At 61.8% G+C, this 16,580-nt stretch overlaps 1 protein-coding gene across 5 annotated transcripts in view; it reads left to right on the plus strand.

The window, feature by feature from the left end:
• ARHGAP44 (Rho GTPase activating protein 44) overlaps positions 1-14,168 on the plus strand; it is a 113,881-nt gene extending 99,713 nt beyond the window's left edge. For 2 of the 5 annotated variants that reach the window (XM_075903498.2, XM_075903497.2), the window contains 3 exons: positions 3,562-3,710; positions 7,109-7,486; positions 12,387-14,167. In XM_075903498.2, coding sequence (XP_075759613.1) covers positions 3,562-3,710; positions 7,109-7,486; positions 12,387-12,529 — 670 coding nt within the window. In that variant the 3' untranslated portion in view covers positions 12,530-14,167. Of the gene's footprint in view, positions 1-2,178; positions 2,626-3,561; positions 3,711-7,108; positions 7,487-8,756; positions 8,809-12,386 lie in introns of all 5 variants that reach the window. The other 3 variants (XM_089771991.1, XM_089771992.1, XM_075903492.2) reach the window with 3 other exon arrangements.
• The last annotated feature ends 2,412 nt before the right edge of the window (positions 14,169-16,580 follow it).

Here is a 16,580-nt window from a genome sequence, read left to right on the forward strand (position 1 = left end):
CTCGCCCCAGAGGGCCCTGCAGAGATGCTAGAAGGCTCTTTGGAGCGCTCCTAGTTCCTGCCGGTCAGAATGGGAGACAGCAGATGGTGCCGCCCATTGGGGCTACCTTGCTGCCTGTGTCATTGGCCCCGCGCTCCATTTTTCTCAGTCCATCCCGCCGGTCTCCCCAATCAGGGCGTTGGTCTCCCACTGGTCTCCCCAACCAGGGTGCTGGTCTCCCACTGGTCTCCCCAACCAGGGCGCTGGTCTCCCACTGGTGTCCCCACTGGTCTTCCCAACCAGGGCGCTGGTCTCCCACTGGTCTCCCCACTGGTCTTCCCAACCAGGGTGCTGGTCTCCCACTGGTCTCCCCACTGGTCTTCCCAACCAGGGCACTGGTCTCCCCACTGGTCTCCCCACTGGTCTCCCCAACCAGGGCGCTGGTCTCCCCACTGGTCTCCCCAACCAGGGCGCTCCTGAGCCCGACCGATTCCACCTGTTGCCCCCTCTGCTGGCCGAAAGGAAGATGTTGGGGGCTCGCCTTTTGGGGTCTGCTAGGCTATGTGAGCCAAGCACACTCCCCCCTCTAAATGACAGCAGCAGCTTGTGCCCTCCCGCCCGTTGCACACGTGGGTACAGATGGGCACCGGCGTTTTTCCGGCTGCGGAATGGGGCAGGTGCGAATTTTGCAGCCCGTGTCGGAACCTCCTTTGCAAAATGCTTAGCCTAGGCCTGTGATTCTCAGCCCATTCCTTTCCCCCAGCCTGTCCCCCCTCCTGCGGGGAGGGACCCGTTTGTTCCCTGTGCCCCTCTCGGGAGGCCACGGGGTTATTTTGTGTCGATGGATTCACACACAGCTGCATGGCAGGCAGCCGGCAACCACGGAGGCCGTCAAGCGCAGTCACCCGCGTGCGCCGGGAGGGGGGCCAGTGTGTCCCGTTCGTGCTTCTGTCGGAGCTGTGCTTCCTGCCCAAAGCAAGTGTGGGCGTCTAAGGCGCTGGTGTGGGGGGCAGCCCAGCACACGGCCGGCTCAGCGTATGTGGCCTGGCCCAGATCCCTTCCCTTAGCACGGGCCACCCTGGCCCAGGGGCTGCAGGCTCCCAAGCCATCAAGTGGCTTTGTGCAGACGCGCATCTGCGCGGGGCCTGGATTCTGCTCCGATTTCTGTGCACCCCTTGACCGCGTTTCCCCCACTTGGCTAGCTGGTAACTTGTGAAACACTCGCACGTGCAGGGCCTGGCCTGCTCTCTGCTACGCCGCCGTGGGCCCGGAGCCGCCGTGTCCGGCGCGGTGCTCGCTCTGGCTGTAGCAGAGAGCGGAGCTGGCCGCAGCCCCCGCGCTCCCTCCCCTGCTCGTGGGGAGCGCTGCACTCCCGTCGTGGGTCATGGTGTGTCTCCCGGCTCGCCTGCGCCTGGCCTGGGGGGAGCCAGTTGGTTTGCCTACGCCCGGCCCTGCTCACGGCTCGGTGTCCTGTCTGCCTGGCGTTAGCCTCCTTCCCCAGGACGCTGCAAGTCTGGGGACTCTGCAGTGACACGTGGCGGGCACCTCCAGGCTAGTGGGTTGCGCCATGTTCGCTGCTGGCGAAGGGCTGTCCCTCGCCCGGCTGGCGCATGGCCAGGCATTCGCAAGGGGCCTTCAGGGCTCTTTGAGCCTCGCCAGCCTTGCGTTTCAGCACCGTGCCCTGCTGCTCGGCCTGGATCCCTGGCTTGGGCCCTCTCTCCGTCACTCCTGCCTGGCCGTTTTCTAGCTCGGTGGCTCCCAGCCCCCGGCGGTGCCCAGTGTGTGTTCGGCTTGGTGACCGGCCTCCTGGGCTCCCCTTCCTTCCTTCTACGATGTCCCGCTGAACCTGCCCCCGACCCCCTTAGCCTCCTAGGCTTCCCCGCGGGGCTGTGCCGCGCCAAAGCCGAGCGCGACGCAGCCCAGCTCTGGGGCAGGCGCCAGGGTGCCGGCGGGCACAGGCTGCCGTCTCAGGGCCACGCTCTGCTCTCCCACTTCCCCGTTGACCCACGTAAGTGAGCTCAGACCCCGCTGCTCTCCCCCCACCCCTGTGGGCTCGGTGTGTGTCGTGGCGCTGGTGGTGGTCGTAACTGTCCCTCTTTGCTTCTCTGCCAGCCTCGCCGCTCCGGGCGGGTCCCTCCCTGTACCAACACTTCTGCTCTTGTTTTTGTCTGTCTGTCTGTCTGTCTGGACACTCTGCAGCACGGATGATGTGTCGTCTAGTTGGTTGGACTCCTGTTACAGCTACCCTTCCCCCGAGGATGACAGGCCCCCCCCTTACCCTTGCTATCAGCACCTCCGCCATTACCCCCCCCAGGGGCGGCCCGAGGCCCCCTCGCCACACTCCCGGTGGTGGGGGCACAGCCAAACCCTGCCTCCCCGCTCCTCCTCATCCTCCTCCTCCTCCCCCAGCCCTCAGCCGCTTGACATTAACTCGAACCCGAAGCCCTGCTCCCTGCCCCTCCCCAAGCAGAGCTCCCTCACCGAGTCGCATGCTCTCGAAACTAATCTCCCCACCCTCTCCATCAAGCCCCCCCTTGTCTTAGCCAAACCGGACCCCCCTGGCGCTCCCCACCCCCCCCTCGTGTCAGCCTCTCCCCCCTGGGTCGGCTGCGCCTGGGCCAGCGACAGAGGAGCCAGCCTGACTAGGTAATTACCTGCGTGTTGGAGGGCAAAGGGGTCGCGCTGCGGTGGCAGCCGCGGCTGCGGACAGGCCCAGCGGCCCAGCCTGCTCGCCTGGCATGGCCCGGCGCTGGGCCGCTCGGGCAGGGAGCCGTCTGGCGCAGGGCTCAGGGCCCGCCTCCCCCGCCCTGCCCGAGAGATGCAGTAAGGAAGCCGAGTCCAGGCCACTCTCGCTGCTGTGGGCCCCGCGCGGCCCCCTGGACCCAGCGGTGCCTGGGGAGCCGCTCGGCGAGGTGCCTGGCCCGGCCGGCTTGCAGCTTGCACCCAGGGAATCCCGCTGCGCCGTAACCTCCCGCTGCCATGTCCAGAGGGGCGTTGCCACTGGTTGGTCCGGACCCCTCTGTGCATTCTTGGCCATTGCGAGTGAGCTCGGACGCTGGGGAGGCCGCTTGAAAAGCCCCCAAAGCCCACCCCTGGGGCAAGTTCATAGGTTCATTGACTTCACGGCCAGCAGTAGCCACGGGGTCCAGCCTCCTGCAGCACCCAGCCCCAAGGAGTTCCTACAGCCCTTGGCAAACAGCAGTCCCCGGGGGGCGTGGAAGGGTGTGTGTCCTGCGCTGTCCGCTGTATGCCGTGCGACCCGGAGGGCTGCAGCCTCGCTTCGTGCTTTCATCGTGCTCGGCCTGCTTGCAAAGCCGCGCGCGCGGCTGGAGTCCAGTGCGTAGCGTCTCCAGAAGCCGCTTCCATCGGGCACCAAGCGGGTGGGGGCTCGGCTTTGCCAGCGCGAGTGGCTGCCCTTCATGAGGCCGGCGTGCCAGAGCGCGGCCGGGGAGCCAAGGGAACTGGGGGGCTGAGGAGCTGGGGAGGTCCGAGGAGCTGGGGGGCCCAGGGAGGTCCGTGCGGTGGCTGCAAAGCAAAGGGACTCACACTTGTGCCTCTGTGTTCCTGTTTGTTTCTTCGCAGCACTTTAAAAACCAAGGAGCTGTCGCCCGTGTCCGGGCAGAAAGGCAGCCCTGGCTCCGGCCACGCGGCTCCGAGTGGGAGCATCCAGCCGGCAGCCAGTCCCACTCAGCAGCTGTCCACGGAGCAGAGCCCTCATGCGCTGCGCAAAGGTGTGCAGGGGCGGGCGGGGGTGTGCTCTGGAGTGCAGCGTTCTGAGTGTGCGCCCCCGCCTGCTAGTCCAGGTGCCGATTGTTTGGAGGCATCGTTACAGGCTCAGGGTATGTCTACACTACCCTCCTAGTTCGAACTAGGAGGGTAATGTATGCATACCGCACTTGCTAATGAAGCCCGGGATTTGAATTTCCCGGGCTTCATTAGCATAAGCGGGGAGCCGCCATTTTTAAATCCCCGCTGCTTCGAACCCCGTGTAGCGCGGCTACACGGGGCTCGAACTAGGTAGTTCGGACTAGGGTCCTATTCCGAACTACCGGTACTCCTCGTTTCACGAGGAGTAACGGTAGTTCGGAATAGGACCCTAGTCCGAACTACCTAGTTCGAGCCCCGTGTAGCCGCGCTACACGGGGTTCGAAGCAGCGGGGATTTAAAAATGGCGGCTCCCCGCTTATGCTAATGAAGCCCGGGAAATTCAAATCCCGGGCTTCATTAGCAAGTGCGGTATGCATACATTACCCCGCTAGTTCGAACTAGCGGGGTAGTGTAGACATACCCTCAGAGAGTTGCAGGTGTGTGGTCCTTTGCCTGGATCTCTGCACTGTCCTGCACACGATGTGTGACCCTCTGGCATTTGCATGGTGCCGGATTCCCTCCAGCCATAGCCCTGCACGGAGGTGAGCAAGGCCAGCTCTGCAGAGCAGGCTCTTTGCAGGTGTCTCTGTACAGGCAACCCTCTCTGAGTGTGGCTACACCGTAACGACACGTGTGCAGGCTTCACCGGTCAACGTGCCGTTGTGGTCACCCAGACGCTTGTGTAGTCTGGGCCAAAGACTCCGTCAACGGGACAATTACAATTTAGGCTGGGCCAGATCCTGAGCTGGGGTCAATCCTTTTAGCTCTGTTTAGTCCATAGGGCTACACCGACTTACGCCAGCTCCAGATCTGGCCCATGGTTAAACTGTGTTGGGTTTTGCTCTGATGACGGCTGTTGCTAAATCACATGCTGTGGAGATCTCCCCTCGTCTCCACAGCTGCGTCAGGGATTTGCTTTGTGCTCGCAAGGCTCTTTCGGCAAGCGCAAGGCCCGACTTCTCCGTGCGTCCGCTCCAATGAACGCCCCAGAGGCTCTGCGAGTTCCCACCCAGACGCAGGAATTCCATGGGCGACGTCGCGCAACGCGCCCTGACCGGGCCCACTCCGGACACGAGGATAACTACGGTGTGGTCAGAGAAGCATCCCAGCATCTGAGCGCAGGAGCGAACCACTGCCCGGAGCTTTTGGAGGGTGGTTGATAGACAACAGATACATTTTTCAAAAGGACCCGAGGGCCAGATTTTAAAAGGCATTTGGCCGTTTGAAGATGTACAGTAAACTTCTGATAATCCAGCACCTTTAGGACCCAGGGGGTGCCGGATTATCAGATATGCCAGACTATCAGAAGGGGGGGGGGGCTATGAGGAGTCTGGGGTGGGGGGGGATGCCACCCCAGACCCCTCATAGCCTCCCCTTCCGATACTCCGGCTCTGCCCCAGGCGTCCCCGATTCAGCCGCTGCTGGTCAGTTTCAGCAGCAGCTGAATCGGGGACACCTAGGGCAGAGCAGCTGGGGTGCTGCCGGGTTGGTCTGGTAGCGCCGCCCCACAGCACTGTGGGACCAACCCGGCAGCACCCCAGTTGTTCTGCCCCAGGTGTCCCTGATTCAGCCGCTGCTGAAACTGATCAGCGGCTGACTCCAGGAAGCCCGGGGCAGAGCAGCTCCAATTGTCCGGCAGCCGGAACACTTCCGGGTTCCCAATGGTGCCGGACCATCAGGAGTGCCAGAGCATTGGATGCCGGACCAATGGAGTTTTACTGTAGTTAGGTGAGGTATTCCAGACAGACTCAGGTTCTGACAACCCTTCCAGGGAAGCTAGGGCTCCTAAGTGCCTAAATCACTTTTGAAAATGGGATTGTGACTCCTAAGTCACTTGGGCGCTTTGGAAGATGTCCGATGTGTCTTTACAAAATCCCCCTCCTCGCCCTGCTCTACGGAGCTCTGCCCTCCCTCCCCGGCGTCCTGCCTCACGTCTCCGCTGCCACAGAAACCAGCTTGGGAGGCTCCTCTCTGTCTGGAGAGCGGGGCTGAGCCTACGGAGACCACGAGACCCACGGAGTTTGTGGGGCCGGCCTGGCCAGAGTCCTGCAGTGGCGGCTCACTGAGCTAAGCAGGCCACGCTAGCGGCTCCCAACCAGGAATGCAGTCACGGTGCTGGGAAGCGGAGCTGCTGGGCGTGGGAGGCAGGCTGGCGTCCACAGCCCGTTGCTCCTGGGCTGGCTTGAATTCGACGTTCACGAGTACCCAGTTGTGAGAGGCCGTCTGAGCTCCCTTGTTCCGCTGTGTTGGGCACATCCTCTGCGGTCCCCGCTGTGCCCGGTCCCGTCTCACTAGGGCTGGGTGAGGGCACGCCCCTTGTGCCCTTCCCGTGTGGGCGAGGCAGGTGCCATCTTGAAGCGACCCAGAAGCTCGGTGGAAGGGAAGGGGCCGAGCTCTCCACTTGGATCCCAGGACGGCGTCGTCCTGAGGACAACTATGGGAGGGCACGTAAGGATCCGTGCAGCTGCCACCTTCGGCTGCCATAGCTCTTTGGGACTGACGTCAGCCTGGCCTTTGGAGGACCTTCGCTAACGAAACAGGCTGTCCGTGGGTGTGTGAAGGAGGAGGGGTTCTACAGTCTGGTCCATGGAGAAGAGAAGCGATCTGCTACTGCTGCTAGCTAATGGAGCGCTCCCTTACGAGGGCATGGAGCGACCGGAGAGGCTGGAGCTGCAGGATGAGGTCAGGGCCGGGCTCCGTATGTGTCACTTCCAGGAGTTGTGTGCAATGTCTCCCGTGCAGGAGCTGTAACATCAGAGGGGCCAGCGGAGGCAGCCAAAATGATTCGGGGGCTGGAGCACGTGACCTACGAGCAGAGGCGGAGGGATTGGGGTTTGTTTAGTCTGCAGAAGAGCAGAGTGAGGGGGGATTTGAGAGCAGCATCCAGCTCCCTGAAGGGAGGTTCCAAAGAGGATGGAGAGAGGCTGTTCTCAGTGGGGGCAGAACGAGGAGCAATGGGCTCAAGTTGCAGTGGGGGAGGTCTAGGTTGGATATTAGGAAAAACGATTTCCCTGGAGGGTGGGGAAGCTCTGGGCTGGGTTCCCTAGGGAGGGGGTGGCATCTCCATCCCTAGAGGTTTTGAAGTCCTGGCTTAGCAAAGCCCTGGCTGGGCTGACTGAGTTGGGTTGGTCCTGCTTTGGGCAGGGGGCTGGACTTGGTGACTCCTGAGGGCTCTGCCCGCCCTGGGATTCTCCGGGCTAAGGACCCTCTGACCCTGTGCTTTGCTTAATGGCATCTTTCTCTCTCTCTTTATCTTCCACAGTTTCCAAGAAGCTGGCTCCAATCCCTCCCAAGGTGCCCTACGGCCAGTCAGGCGGTATGTCCGACCAGTCCACGGGACAGCCATCCCCCGTCAGCCTGTCTCCCACCCCTCCGAGCACCCCTTCACCCTATGGACTGAATTACCCACACGGCTACTCGTTGGCCTCCGGCCAGCTCTCCCCCGCTGCTGCTCCTTCCCTGTCTTCTCCTTCTGCCCTGACGAGCACTTTAACCAAGTCTCGGCCCACCCCTAAGCCACGGCAGAGGCCCACGCTGCCACCACCACAGCCTCCCACAGCCAGCGTGGCCGGCGCTAGCCCGCAGTCCATGGACCACACCCTGCTAGACGACATGTCCCCTGGGGAAAGCATGTCCACAGGTAACCGAGCCGTTCACGCCTTCGAGCTTTGCCGAGCCCCCGCAGGGAGAGGCGGGCGCGGTTGGCTAGTCCCAGTCGCCGCGCTGATGCTTTGCGAGTTGCTCTCGTGTGCTGGGGGGTGAGCGCGGGGGGCCGGAGCCCACTGTGCTGTAGGCACTGCCAGTAGGGTTAGCGCCAAGTCCAGTGCTGATGGGCAAGCTGCTGGGGGTTCAGGCCAGGGCCGAGTTGCAGGGCTTTCAAGTGCTTTTTATTGTAAGGCCTGGGGGGCCCAATTGAAACTCTCAGTGACTGTGTCCCCTCCGAACCGGGGCTCCCTTCGAGGGGTGATCGCCTAGAAGGCAAATAGCCGAGGCAGCGAGGCAGAATGGAAAGAGTGTCTGTGAAAACACAGCTCTCCTACCACGTGCGGTGTCGGGGCCACCCAACGAGCCGAGGGTCCCCGCTGAACCCTTGGGGCCGCCCGGGAGCACAGCAGGCAGGACGCCTGCTGAATTTAAAGGCCGTGTGCAAGCTGGCCTGCAAAGCTGGCTTGGACCGTCTGTTCACTGAGGCTGCAGCTTAGACGTCAAAGCCACGCGGGGTCTTGTTGTAACCCACCTGGCAGGATCTTCTCCATACTGCAGCCTTAGGTAAGTCCCACAATTGCCCCCCACATCTAGCAGAAGTTTTGAGGCATCCCCTGATCCATCCAAATAGCGGGGAGGTGTTGATATAGAAGTATAGCAGATCGTGGAAAACAAACTAGCCCAGCAACCTTAGAGTCTTTGCCTGCTCTGAGGGACTGGCTGTCATTCCAAGGTCTTTCTCGTGGCCCATGAGGACTAGAAACACGTACGAGATGTGGCTGGAAACCTGGGAATTCTGGTTCTCCGTTGGTATATACTGGGTCTTTCTACCCTTGATAGTTCCCGAGATGCTTTACGTCAGTTACCCTCTTCCATGTCCGCTGACTCCTTTACTTGTACAATAGCATCTGTGGCCCTCCTGATATGCTCGAAGGGGTCCCAAGGGAAATGGTGCAACCCCCCCCCCCCCCCAGTACGCCAGGATTTTAGAAGGGGCCCTGGCAAATGAGAATGGCTGACGGATTTGTCTCAGCTCTCTCCATGCGGGTGTGGGGCGCTAGTGTCTGCACTGTACTATATTCTGTGTTCTGTTTTCTCACGTGTCAGTCGCAATGCTCTGAACCGTGTTTCTGTTGTGTTCTTGTCTCCTTGTTGCTGCTTGGTTTTGTTTCTTTTCTCCCAACCCTCTGATTGTGTCCTTGCAGCGGTTTGAGGCGAGTGATGCAATATTGGATAGGTGTGAGGGGGATTCTCAGGGTAAGCTGGAGTTCCCATGCATACCTCCCCTCTCTGGCACTTGAAAAGCTAACCCCTTCCCCCCTCCCTCCCCGACTGACCTCCAGCAGCTGGCTGGGGCATCCAAGCCACCACTAATTCATCTTGCTCTCTGGCCTGTGCATGGGGCTCGCTGAACCGGAACTGCATGGCTTCTCGGGACTGGGACCATCTCCCAAGTTCACCAATAATGACGTTATTGGTAAACTGGTTTCTCTTGCTTCCTGGATCCGCTGCCTTTGTTCCCACCCCCTGTGTATATTGAAATCGCTAAATGAACAGTCCTGTGACCAGCTCCGAACCTTCCCCTCCCAACCCTGGCTTAGAACTGACCTGGATGAATAATTTCTCCCTCTTCCATTTCATGGATTGTTTATCAGAAGGGATGTCATGATATTGCCGCCTTGAATGGCATTGATTGGGCGTTTTGCAGGGAGTGGGAGCGTTGGCACCACTAGGGGCGCTTACTGGCTCTGTCCAGGAGCGCTCTGGAAACGCGCACTGAGAAAACGCGCCTGCAGATGCGCTGTAGCGTGAAGAGCCTCGTGTCAGAGGCAAAGCGCTGAGCCTCAGGGGCCGTGGGACGGAGCAGCCCGGTTAAGAAAACCGGGCCTCGTTAAGTCAGTGCAGTGCCCCACCGGTGTAACTCTACCTGCCCTCAGAGCTGTCACCCCAACGCGCGCACCGCACAGTCTGACGGCCTGTGAACTGGGCGGGTGTGCGCAGGGCTGCCCCCGCGGGTGAGCGCCAGCTGTGAGCGGGTGTTTCCTGTAACCGGACCCCAGACAGAATTCTCTCGCTGCGCCTAGGCAAAGCCTGGACCGCCAGCTACGCTGTGCTGCCAGTCCAAGCGAAGGGGGGGAGCAAACGCCGCACGGCAGACCAGCCCTAATGCGCCGCCCCGCCTAGAATTCTTGCTCCTGTCTCCATAGCAGGGAGAAGGGAAGGGATTCCCGTGTAGGTCAGACGAGGTTTGGATATCCTCCTCCCGCCCCTCCACAGACACTTGCTCCCCCAGCCGCGGGCAAGGCCCAGCCCTGCGAGAGCATCACACTGCCAGGGGCCAGGCTGTTGGCTAACGGGAACGGGCATGGGCCCAAGCCTGCCAGTCCCCAACCAGCACAGCCTGGCTTGCTGCGAGTGCCCCGTCGCTCCTGGCGGGTTCCTCGCCCATGGGAACGGTCTCCCGAGGCTGCTTAGCAGGGAGCTTATCTCAGCTCCATACGACAGGCCCTCTTATTCAAACGTTAAAACTGCCTCGCCTCTGAGACCTACCCCCCTGCCCTGCCCCCTCCCACTTCCCCCAGGCCCTACCCTTACGCCCCGCTCACTCCCCCGCCTCCTTTCCTCCCCCTGCGCCCCCATCCCCGCTTGCCGCGGGGGCTCCCTCTGCTGGAGGCGGGCGTGGGAGCTGCTGCCTGCCTGCCCAAGAGACCCAGGTAGGAGGCAGCCCCAGGCAAGCAGGGGCTAGTGGGGGCACCTCCCCCCCCCCAACCCCCATAGTAACCAGACACCGGGCACAGCCAGGTCCCCTTTTCTACTAGCCCGAGAACCCAAACACCTGGCAACCCTAAAGCAGCTACAATCTCGATCCCTGGCACCACGGGTGGCAGCCGCACCCCTAGTCCCCCTGGCCAGGCCCGTTTTCCGCAGCCACTCGTCTGGCAGCCGGGAAGAGACGGCCTCAGGCATCCCGTACGAACGGCTCGGCTGCGGGAGGGGCTGCTAGCCCTCCAGCTCTGTGAGCCACTTCGCACTGCCCCACGGCAGGCTCAGGAGCTCGCTGAAAACGTGGGCCCGCTCAGCCCTCCCAGTCAGCCGGGGCCCTGCGTGCCACGTGTTCCACGCCACGTGTGGGTGCTCTCCCAGGGCTGAGGGCACCCCGGAGCCTCTCCGTCTGCACACGGGCCTTTCGCTCCGGGACTCCAGCTTGCTCCTCCCCAGGGCTCCAGGCAGGAGATCAGAAAACCCGGCGCCTGTTTCTCCAATCTCTCCAGTCCCCATGCCCCAGCCTCCTGCCCCCTCCCAGTAGGCACCCATGGGTCCGGGAGTGTCCCTCCTCTGCACAGCCGACTGACCTTAAGCCCAGAGCCGTGGCCTGGCTGCCTGGCAGGCGGTGCCGGTCCTGGGCTCTCTGCCCCCAGCGACCCACCTTCCCTCGGTGTGAAGTGGGGCTCAGCGCAGCACAGAGCCGGGGCGGGAGGGAGGAGGCGTCAGACGAGGCGAGTTGGACCAGGACTGACAGTACGCAGGGTCCCCGTCTGGCTCTGCCTTCCTCGGCCACGGACTGACTTCCCCCGTCCCCACCTGGAGTGAGGAAGTGCGGCACAGAGCGACTGGTCCTGCCTCGCCCGCGCTGGCTGGGCTGTTTTCTTCAGCCACAGCTGGGCATTTCCAGGACCTGTTCCTCTGGGAATGGGACTGTTTGGGGTCCCCAGGAGCCTGTGGGAACGGCCACCAGGGCGGGTGTGGCAGGAGGCTGCCGCCGGGCCCGGGGAACAGCCTCCATGTGTGGCTGGAGCCCACCGGGCCCCGGAGCCTTCTGCCGGCCTGTGGAAATCCATGTGGCGCGGGTGCAGCGGCTCGCTCTGCCCGGCGGGAGCAGCCCAGAGGCCCCTTGTTCCCTGGGCTATGAGGGGCTGCGAGGCTGCAGACGTCGCACCCTCAGCGCCTGCGTCTCCCTAGCAGCTCCCGCCGTCGGTGCAGGGCCTCCTCAGAAGAGCAATTGGCTCTACGCAGGCTGCTTGAGGGGGGAATAGGGGTAAATGGGGAGGGGGAATTCCCAGAAGACCCCCCCCCAACAGAGTGACGCTGTATTTGCAACCGGCGCACTCGACCCTTCGCCGCGGGCTGTGGCGAGTGCTGTGCCCTCACACCGGCCCAGGCCTCATGGGTCGCTCTTTGCCCTATGAGACAGGAAAAGGGGGGTGCACAGAGGGTGGGGGGCCTGGACTTCTCCTTCAAAACCTAGTAGGGTTGTGTGGGAGAGTGGGTTTAGCCTCCGCCTCCCCCACGCAAGCAGCCCCTCCTGCCGTACTAGGGAGGGGCCGAATACTGGCAGGGGAGAGGAACCAGCCCTCGGTGCAGGAGAAGGAAAAGCCCTGGAGACTTTCACAAGTAGCCTAGGCACTGGGGGGGCCTCGCGACCAGCTCTCGGTGGCCACGGAACGGGAGGGGAGATGTCTGGACGGGAAGGATGGAAGGGGACTATGGTGAGTTTGCAAAGAGCAAGGGGGGCCCGGAGCAGACCCAAGGGGGAGTAGACAGGGCTAGTTTCGGCCCCGTATTGCGGAAAGCCACAGGGCTCGGCGCTTGTGCCCGGTCCGACCAGGCCTGAGGCCACTGCTGCAGCCGCGGTGCCCCAGATCCAGGAGGAAGTGAGGAGACGGGAAGGTGCAAACGAGACTCTATTATGACATCCCTGTGCTCCAGCATTAACACCGCCTAGCCCGAGACACGGTTTTGCCGCTGAGAAAAAGCAGCTCTGCCCGAGCTCTGTCTGCCCGAGCAGGTCCCTCCGGCACCTTCTCTGACCTCTGCCTTTCTGTGCCCGCTTGCAGATCTCGTCCGCTTTGACGTCCCGTCGATATACGTCGAGGGGGATGCTGCCCCCCGCCGAGAGCTGCTGGAGCAAAGCCAGAGACATTCCGTGGCAGGGAAAGGCGATTCGGAAGAGGAGGAGTCGGAAAGCACTGCCCTATGACATCGCCTCCCCCCCATGGACTCATTTGTACATACATGTGATCCCGTAGCCGCGGCTGTCCGGGCCGTCGCCGGGCAGGGCTCGCTCTCAGACAGGGCCCCGTGCCGGCGGGAGCTGGCTGCACAGACGCGGGAAACTCGCGGCCCACGGGGACAGCCTGTCTCAGTTGCAAAATGCATTTCGGGAGCAGTCCCGGTTATTTATTTCCATGGGTTTGTTTTGCCTTTTCCAAACTTTGCCTTTTGACTTGGTGCCTACGTGTCCCCCTGACTCACCCCAAGCCCCTCTGCCCCTTAGCACACGCATTCCCTGCTGCTCTTCCGTGTGGGGAAAGGAGGGTCCCTGCAGCCATGGTGCCCGGTCGGTCCAGCTTGTAGGATTCCACCCGCGGGAGCAGACAGGGAAGGAGCACGACCCCTTGCCCCGGTCCTGGGGAAATCCTTGCCCTGCGGCCTATTGAGTTTCCTGCTCATTGTCAGTGCCCATTCGGGGGAAGGTTTCCTCTTTAACCCTTACGAGCCTGGTGTTCTCCAGACTGTCTGCCAAAATGGCCGCCTTGGGATACCACCAGCAGCGTGGTCTCCAGGAGGGCGTTGGCCTCCGTGTCTCGGCGGGGGCTACTTTTTCTTCGGTTGTTTCTTTGTGAGCTTGACTCCTTGGGGGCCAGGAAACTTCTCCCTGGCTGAGCTGCAGCCGGCGGTTTGGCGAGGAACCTGGCGCCACCGTTCCTCTTGGGATCACGGTGGTGGGAGTGGCCCGGGCGAGGGAGACGGGCCCTGTTGGCATGAACGGTGCCTCTGCTGGAGAGCCAGGCCGTGCTTTGAATAGCAATAATGAGCTCCGGTACGTTCCCACACCCTGCTTTGTGAGGTGATATTTGGCCAGAGGCCCTCTCCTCCCAGCCAAATTCCTACCCTGCCCCCCCCCCCACGTGCCACGTACTTGTGTGTCTGCAAAGGGAGGGGCAGGCAAAACACCAGGGATGTGTCACCAGGGACTTGATCACCGCTCGCTAAGCGCTGGGCCTTCGGTCCCTGTTTTGTTTGGGGGGGTAGAGCAGAGGGTTTGGTGGTGCATGCAAAGACAACTTTACCCTTTCACCCTTTTGAAAGAGATGCGTATATCTATAGATCTGTCTGCAGAGAGAGTCCGTCTATATTTGTATATATCAAATAGATCTCTATATATTCGTTTTATTTGAGCCATTCCATCTGAACGGGTGTACAAATGTACAGTGGAAACTGAAACGCTTGCACCCCCACCCACCTCCACCCTGGAGCCGATATAAATGTAGGAAGAATTAGCCTCTCACCACCGTCGTCGCAAAGTTAGGATGTTACAGCTTCTTTGCACAGGTCGTAAGTGCAGCTCATCACCCAAACTGTACTGGGGGCGGGGGGGGGAGTGTAGAGCAAAATCGCCTGAAATAAACGTGCAAATTGCTGTCAAATCGGTTGGCAAAGCTGGGTTCTTCTCCTCACATAGAGTCAGCGTCTTGTGTTGCAGCAGTTCCCGCCGAAGGCCTGCAGGTTTGCGTCTCCCACTCTGTCTCGACATAGCGGCGCCCGGAGCTGCTCCTTGAAAGAAGCCAGATGCTTGATTCGCCCGACCCCCACCTGGCCCTGAACCGTGTTCTCAGTAAAGCAGAATCCACTACAGCTGTCTGCAGCCGCCAGTGCCGCTTTCGCTGTGTCTCTTCTGCGAGGACGTGGAGGGATCAGAAGGGCTGGGGGTGGGGGTCCATCAGCGAGAAAACCTTGCCATTCTCAGGGCCTTAGCCTGCAGCCCGTCACCATGGTATCTGGGTGGCTTCTAGGCAAAATCAGTAGCCAGAGCGAGTCTCTGGTGGCGTCCAGGGAGGCTCCTGTGCTTGTCAGGGGGAGAACTCAGCTCGTGGTGGTGGCTCCTCTGGGTGACTTTGGGCCAGGTCTCAAGAGCAGTGGCCAGCACAGGGCTTGGTCTGAGCAAACGCTGACAAAGTCAGCAACCGCGAGACCTGGTCTGCCCACGGGCAGGTCTAGAGCATCACTCCCCCACACACATGGTGCTGCACAAGCCGCGGGGGGGGGGGGGGGTCCAGGAGGACTTTTCAATGTCTCCCTCCAGCAGGGGCAGGCAAACTTTTTCTGTATGGAAATTGTGCAGTGGGCGAAGATCGGGCACAAACTCGGGGGTTGGGGTGGGGCCAGCTTGAGGGGGTTTGGGTAGTCCGACCTGGGATTGAGGGGTGTGGAGTAATCTGGGCTGGGATTGAAGAGTTTGGGGGTAATCTGAGCTGGGATTGAGGGGCTGGAGATGAAGGGGTTGGGGTGCAGGAGGCGGCTTGGGCCTTGGATCGAAGCCTTCAGCGGACAGGAGAAGGCTCGGGGCTGGGGCAGGGGGCTGGGAACCATGTGAGGGGTTGAGGCTATGGGTTTGGGGTGCAGGATGCTCCAGCTGGTATCAACCGGCAGGAGGGGGATCAGGGTGGTGGGGTGGGGTGACGGTGCATCAGGGTTCCCCCAACTCCTGCACCCCCGTAGTGGCACGGACAGACTCTACCAGACAGTAGCACAGAGGGAGTTTATTGCTTCTCCAGGGTACAGCACAGCACAGATGGAATCCGGTTACAGGGCAGGCCTAGGATGCCTCAGCCCCCCTTGAGATGGGGGAGCCTGGGCCCCTAAATCCCAGCCCCTTACTTAGGCTGCGTCCTCCGTGATTCCAGACAGAAACTAAAACTCTCTTCCAGCCCTGCCCCCAGCTGTCTCCGCCCTCCTCCCTTTGTCTCCCTCCCCCGGAGGCTGAGCCTGGTGTCTGGGTTAATCCACATTTGGGAGAGTCGGTGGGAATCTCCCATCACAGCGCAGGGGGACCCCGGGTCACAGAGCAGACAGCCCCCCCCCCCATGCCACAGGTGGAGGTTCTGGGTGCAGGCCCTGGGCAGCACTTACCTCAAGCAGCTCCCAGAAGCATTGGCAGGTTCCCCCCTCCAGCTCCGAGGTGGCGACACGGCCAGGTAGCCCTGCATGCCCAGGGCAAGGCAAGCCCCAAACCTGCTCTGCAGCTTAGAAGGTCTGGTGAGCCGGGTGCTGCCCCAGGCCTCAGTTTGCCCCCAACTGCCCTAAAGCAAAGCCAGGCAGTTTGCCAGTGAATTTTGGGCTTTCCTGCCAGCCTCCCCCACCAACTCCACCTGGGCCCTGCGAGTCAGGCGGGGCTCCGTCCCTCTCGCTCAGCCCGGGAAACGGCCTCCCCACGGGGGTAAGGACGCTGCAGGCTCAGAGGTGGGTTATAAAGGTGATGGCGCTGACGTGGGCCACTCCGTGGTGAGGCATTGGACGGGGGAAGCACACGACCACGTGTATCAAAACCGAGCCTGATACCAAGTGTCAGGGCGCTTTGCTGGGTTGGCAGCTGGCTACCGGCCGCTCTCCGATGTAACTGCAAGCAGAGCCGGCCTCAAGCGCCTCTGTTCAGCGGGGCCTTGCAGGGGTTGGCTCGGCCCCGGGACTGTGGAGCATTTTCACGAATGGTCTGGCAGCGGGACACTTCCTTAGCCCTGGAGACGGGAGCTGTAAGGGAACCTGCCCTCACCGTGAGACTGGCGACAGCCTTGAGCAGGGCCCCACGGCTCCGGCGAGGCCAGAGCTGCCGCCCGCTCAGCCGCCCACCTCATCCCGCTCGCGCACGGTACAATCCCTGGAGCTGCTGCACCTTCCGCCTCCCTCAGCGCACACCAGACCCTGCGCTCAGACCGAACCCGACCGTTGCCCAGGGCTGCTGGAGCAGGCGTGTAATGAGGAGCTAGCCTGGGCTGCAGGCAGTATGTCCTCTCTTTTTGTTTCCATGTGCGTGCAGAATAAATGTTCTTCTGTGCACCCAGGCATGTGTGAATGTGCACCACCAGTAGACACACATACTGCTGGCTGTGGGTGCTCTGCTAATCAGCTGGGTGGTGTGATGGCGCGTTGGGGTTTTCCCATCTCCAGCACCCCCATAATGGCATGGACAGACTCCACCAGCCAGTAGAACAGAGGGAGTTTATTGCTTCTCCAGGATACAGCACAGATGT

This window comes from Pelodiscus sinensis, chromosome 20 (genome assembly GCF_052426305.1).
Source record: "Pelodiscus sinensis isolate ZL-2025 chromosome 20, ASM5242630v1, whole genome shotgun sequence".
Lineage (NCBI taxonomy): Eukaryota > Metazoa > Chordata > Testudines > Trionychidae > Pelodiscus > Pelodiscus sinensis.